At 44.5% G+C, this 6248-nt stretch overlaps 1 protein-coding gene across 1 annotated transcript in view; it reads left to right on the top strand.

Moving 5' to 3' along the window:
- The first annotated feature begins 3488 nt into the window (after positions 1-3488).
- MED28 (mediator complex subunit 28) overlaps positions 3489-6248 on the top strand; it is a 10488-nt gene continuing 7728 nt past the window's right edge. The window contains exons 1-2 of the mRNA XM_029285543.1: positions 3489-3666; positions 4511-4577. Coding sequence (XP_029141376.1) covers positions 3496-3666; positions 4511-4577 — 238 coding nt within the window. The 5' untranslated portion in view covers positions 3489-3495. The remainder of the gene's footprint in view (positions 3667-4510; positions 4578-6248) is intronic.

Here is a 6248-nt window from a genome sequence, read left to right as displayed (position 1 = left end):
GTTGCCTTTAGTTACAAAGCCCTCATCCACCTGATGTCCTTTGCAGTGGATAATAGCAAGGTCCTTTGGCAGTCGGATTGCAACCATGAGCTCCTCCAAAAAAGCCTTCATTTTTAAGGACTTTCCATCAGCGGCTGTATAGCCCCTCTCCTTCCATAAAGCAGCATGGGTGTGCGCGGCCAAAAAGGCATATGGGCTGTCAGTATAAATGTTCACTCTCTTGCCCTGGCTCAACACACAAGCAGCGATCAAAGCTTTTAATTCAGCAGCTTGAGCTGAAAATGAGGCAGGAATGGCAGCAAGAGCAACAGGTCACTCATCAGTGACTATAGCATAACCAGAGTATCGGACCCCATCTTCCACAAAAGAGGAGCCATCAGTCCAATATGACACTTCTGGGTTTCCAAGGGGTTCCATTCTTAAATCAACTCTAGCACCTGTGATTGATTGTAAAACTTTTAAGCAGTCATGGGGTTCTGCATTTTCTTCTGGAACAGGCAATAATGTAGCTGGGTTGAGGGTGTCACATCAGCAAAGTTGAACATTTTCCTGTTCTATGATCTGGCTCACATACCTTCCAACTTGGGCAGAAGTGGCCCACGCTGGCAATTTTTGCTCCAATAATACTTGAACTGCATGGGGGGTGTAAACCTTCAAAGGAGCTCCCAATATGATTTTCTGACTTTCAGTAACCAGCTCAGCCACAGCCGCAATTGCTCTGAGACAACCAGGCCATCCTTTCACTACAGTATCCATGGTTTTAGACAGGTAGCCCACAGGTAACTTGTCAGGGCCCACTTGTTGTATTAGGACCCCCAAGGCACATCCACCCTGTTCTTTGCAATACAGTTGAAAACCTTGAGACTAATCTGGCAACACCAAACTAGTAGACTTAATTAAGGCGTCCTTCAATTGTCGCCATGCCTGGGTGTGTTCACGAGTCCATTCCCATGCCACATCTTGTTGTGTTAGGGCATAAAGCGGTTTAGCAATCAGGGAATACATCGGGATCCACAATCTGGCATAGCCTATGATGCCTAAAAAAGTTCTAAGTTGTTTAACATTGGTGGGTAAAGGCAGGGCAGAGATGGCTTGAATTCTACTGGCATGAAGGCAACGGTGTCCTTTTAAAACATATCCCAAATATTGAACCTAGGGGAGGACCCACTGGATCTTTTGCTTAGAGACCTTATATCCTCGTTCAGCCAAAAAGTTCAATAAATCAACTGACCCTTGTAGTAAAAGGTCCTTATCTGCTGCAGCAAGCAATAAATCATCCACATACTGTAACAACGTACACCAAGGGGCAGAAAAGGCCTCCAAATCTCGAGCCAAAGCAGAAGCAAAAACAGTAGGACTGTTCTTGTAGCCCTGGGGGAGCCTTGTCCACGTCAATTGTCCCTTTACTCCAGTCTCTGGGTCCTCCCACTCAAATGCAAAGTAGTCTTGACACTCTGGGGCCAAAGGAATACAAAAGAAAGCATCCTTTAAGTCAATTACAGTATACCATCGTTGTTTTTGGCTGAGAGTAGTGAGTAAAGTATAAGGATTTGCCACCATAGGATGCAAGGCTTGGATTCGAGAATTGGCTTCTCTCAAATCGTGAACCATTCTCCAGGACCCATCAGACTTGGGAACTGGGAAGATTGGAGTGGACCAGGGAGACTGGGTGGCTCGTAAAATCCCATTCTTTAAAAAGGCTTGGATGAACCCCTGGATGCCAATTCGGGCCTCCCTTTTTATTGCATACTGCCGTAAGGAAACAGGTTGGGCCCCTGGGTGAAGATGGGCTCGGTGAGGGACAGCATAATGAGCAAATCCTGGGATTCCATGAGACCAAACTTCAGGGGAAATGGAATCCAGAAAAGAAACAGGAGGTGCACTAGCATCCAAATAACAAATATAAGCTTGCAAAGCTGGAAAATCCAAAGAAATACCCTGGGATTGACAAGTGATTGTTGCTCCCAATTTCCCCAGCAAATCTCTGCCCAGCAAATTAATAGGGCACTGGGGTAAAACCAGAAATGAGTGTTGAACTTTGGGCCCTTGGCTTGGAGTCACACACAAAGGGGTGGTGCAGGGAGCCATTTCAGTTTGCCCACTGACACCAACAATAGGAGTAGTCTGAGAACTCAGTCTTTAGGGGCATGCTGCAAGACACTGTAAGTTGCCCCAGTATCTACAAGAAAAACTTCGTTCCTTCCCCCTACCTGCAACTCCAAGAGAGGTTCGGGGGAGGAAACAAGACCTCTGGAGCCACATCAGTATTGGGAGGGATAGCCGTCATTAGCATACGTCTGCATTGTAGGATGGAACGGTTCAGCTGTGGTGACAGCCGGGATGGGGGAGGTCCCCTGCTATTGGATGGAAATCCTCCCCTCCTCCTCCAGGGCTTCGTCCCCGTCCGCGGCCCCGATTCTTTGGACATACACTTTTCCAGTGGCCTCGTGCTTTGCAAAGGGCACACTGGTCTCGCCCCAGGTTAGCCTGACGAGGCTGGAGAGCGACGACCAAAAGTTGGGCATGCTTCCTCATGTTATCTTCCTCCTTCCCCTCTGCAGCCTCCTCCCTCTGGGCATAAACTCCAAAAGCAGTTTGTATTAAGAGTTCAAAAGTTTGAGCACTGGGTGAAACAAGTTTTTGCAATTTGCGCCTAATATCAGGGGTGCTTTGTGCAACAAAAGCCATTTTCAAAAGTGGTTCACTGGCTGGGCTATCAGGATCAATGTCTGTATAACAACGAAATCCATCTTTTAATCGGTTGATAAAATCAGTAGGACTCTCTTGTGCTGTCTGGAAAATCTGATTCACTCTATAGTAATTAACAGTCTTGGGGACCCCAGTTCTAATGCCATGGAGAATGGCTGTGTGAAAATTCAGTAAGGCACCATATCCCACATCAATGTTAACATCACATTCAAAACTTGGAACAAAAACAACTTCAGGTGCTGGCCACTGTTCAATGTCTCTTTGTCCATCATTGGTGGCTTCCTTCCATCCCCTAGTATATTCCTCCAAGGCTTTTTTCAAAACCTGGCGTTTGTCCTCAGCCCCCAAAAATCCAGATAACAAAGTGTCTATATCAGGGACCGTTGGCTTGTGGGTGGCAAAAATCCTTTGAAATAAATCAACGTACTGCTGGGGGGATTTTCATGGGATTCGCATGAAAATCATGGTAGTCCCTGGGCTGGGAAGGAAACTTCTCCGACATGTGTATAGACCGTCCACACGTAGCGACCAAATGCTTGGAGGAAGAGGCTATTCACCGCCGCTGAAGGGCGCGGGGCAACATCTCAAAAACTTGCTCATGCTCATTACTTATAATTTTTGCACCTTTTTCATTCCTTCCTCCATTTTCACTGAGGCTCGAAAAAAAGGCCTTTTCCACCCTCGAGTCCCCACCCCTGGGTCCTCATCTCGCGATGTTGTGATGTACCAGCGCGGTTTCGTTTCCTCTTGCGCCTGCGCAATCGCTCCAACTTCCCCTCAGTTACTATGGCCGCTGGACTAAGTGGGATGTTTGGGAATCAGGGCCCGGTGCCTCCCCCGCCACCTCCTCCGGTGGCTCCCGGCGGTCCGGTACCCGCGGGACTCCTTCCGCCGAACCCCACGGGTCCGCGAAACTCCATCGGTACCCTTGTGGATGATTTGGAGGCTTCTTTTGAGGTAGGCTGTGCAAGCGAGCGGCCTCCCCCTACCATAGAGATGAGGGAAAGACCGACGCTGGAAGTAGGGAAACGCAGGACTATTGCCGTCCTTTTTTGGACGAGGGGGCTACTATAGAGATGAAGTAGCTAGCTAGAGGGTACCTTGTGGACTTCCGTTTCTGTGTTTAAATGGCTGCCAGCTTGAATAGAGGCGCCCTTTAATCCTATATTAACAAAATAATTTTTCTGATCAGAATAAGGAAACATTTCATTCTAATATAAGCCAGTGTGGGGTGATAATGACTGTGATCTCCCTTGGCTTGTGGAACTTTGTTGGTTACCTTGGGCCCGATCATCACTTTCAGTCGACTGTACCTCGCAGGGCGTTGTTATGCGGATAAAAAGATCTTCCTGAACTCATTATCGCAAGAAAGGGAGAAAATTATTTATCTGCTAAAATCAATCATACTCATTTTTCAGAAGCATATATTTGCAGCGTAGAATAATCATGTTTTTACGGTTTTAAGAGGCATTCCTTTCTTTTTGTAGAGTAAAAATAATGCTTTATGGTATGTGAAATTTCCATATTTTGTAAGAATTTGAATTTGAATTCAGCTTCATCTGAAAAATGGAGCCTATTTATTCCATCCAACCAAACAGTTAGGTTTAGTTTGAAACCTAACTAAATTTGTATGCCATTTTAATAGAGCAAAGAATAGGAAATAAATATCACTGAAGTATATTTTTCAAGAAAGTAAATATATATTTTAGTATAGCTTTATTTGTGCCAAATAAAAAAACATCTACCTTCATAAAGCTCTTAACATCTGCTTTTGTAATAAATGGTTTTTGTAATTATCTAGGCTTGCTTTGCATCCCTTGTAAGTCAAGATTATGTAAATGGTACAGATCAAGAAGAAATTAGAACTGGTAAGTTTGGGTGTCCATCTTCAATTTAACTTAGAATATTTATATGCAGAATACTCATCTCTTTTTCTCTGTTTTGATCAGGCTGGAGTTGAACTTTACCCACCTTTATGAAATTGTGCTGAAAAATATTAGTGAATGCATAACAGCCAATTGTGGCCAATTGAGTCAGTGTGCAGTAAAGCCAAAAAACGTTAATACAGTCCTTGGTTGTATACACAGAGGCATAGAATCAAAATCACATGAAGTATTAGTACCACTTTATAAGGCCACACCTGGAATACTGCATCCAGTTTTTGTCCCCACATTACAAACAAATGTTGAGACTTTGGAAAAAGTGCAAAGAGCAACTAAGATGATTAAGGGCCTAGAAACAAAACATATGAAGAACAGTTACAGGAATTGGGTATGGCCAATCTAGAGAAAAGAAGGACTAGGAGTGACGTGATAGCAGTATTCCAGTATTTGAGGGGCTGCTACAAAGAAGAGGGGTCAGCTTATTTTCCAAAGCACCAAGGCACAACAAGAAACAATGGATGGAAACTAATCAAGAAGAGAAGCAATCTGGAATTAAGGAGAAACCTCCTAACAGTGAGGAAAATTAATCAGTGGAACACCTTGCCTTCAGAAGTTGTAGGAACTTCATCACTGGAGGTTTTTAAGAAAAGACTGGACAACCACCTATTTGAAATGATATATGGTCTCCTGCTTAAGCAGAGGGTTGGACTAGAAGACCTCCAAGGTCCCTTCCAGCTCTATTCTGATTGGTTATATGATTGGGATGTTTTTCATTTGTTATCTTATTGACCCTTAAGAGATGGGTAAAATTAGACAGGAATTTCTTCTAAAAATTTCTGTTGTTGGAGTCATGGGTAGTAAAATTAATATCACTGGAGTGGGTTGAACTGAAATTTTGTGGCTCATTTTATGGAATGTTCCAGTGTCACAAACATAGAACATAGGATCACAGGGCTTCTAATCCAACCCCTTGCTGAAGGCAAGAGACCTTATATCATCCTGGCCAAACATAAAGCTCAGGACCACATAGCATTCCCCCACCCCAATTTAAAACCTGAAATTATAACTTGCTTAATGATTCTAATTAGGACTAGAATTTTTGTCACCAAGTAATGTCATGCGGTTATTAGATGAAACAATACATGAGCACACGTAGCAACTGCTGTTCCACAACTCCTGATTGCAGTCTTTAAGTGAGAACTTCATGCTTCTGCCCTGCCACTCTCACCTCCGTTTCAGCTCCCCCTGCCTATCTCTTCCTCCCTAATTTTATTTTATTTTATTTATTTATTTGTTTGGATTTTTATCCCGCCTTTCTCCTTACGGACTCAGGGCGGCTGACAGCCTGGTAAAACAAATACAAAGATAAAAATACCCACTTTAAAACCTAATTAAAATGAAATATTTGATGTGGCCTGTGTCAATTTAAAATTATTCTTAAAACCCCACTAAAAATTCCCTAGGCCAATCCCGCTTGTTGGAAGAGCCATGTCTTAAGGGCGCGGCGGAAGGAAGGGAGATCCGGGATCACCCGGATCTCTGGGGGTAGTTCGTTCCAGAGGGTGGGAGCTCCCACCGAGAAGGCCCTCCCCCTGGGGGTCGCCAGCCGGCACTGTCTGGCTGACGGCACCCTGAGGAGACCCACTCTGTGGGAGC

The sequence above is a fragment of the Protobothrops mucrosquamatus genome, unplaced genomic scaffold, assembly GCF_001527695.2.
Source record: "Protobothrops mucrosquamatus isolate PMUCROS unplaced genomic scaffold, P.Mucros_1.0 scaffold1841, whole genome shotgun sequence".
Taxonomy (NCBI): Eukaryota; Metazoa; Chordata; class Lepidosauria; order Squamata; family Viperidae; genus Protobothrops; species Protobothrops mucrosquamatus.
The sequence above is the reverse complement of the archived record's forward strand: the minus strand, read 5'-3'. Positions and strand labels throughout refer to the sequence as shown.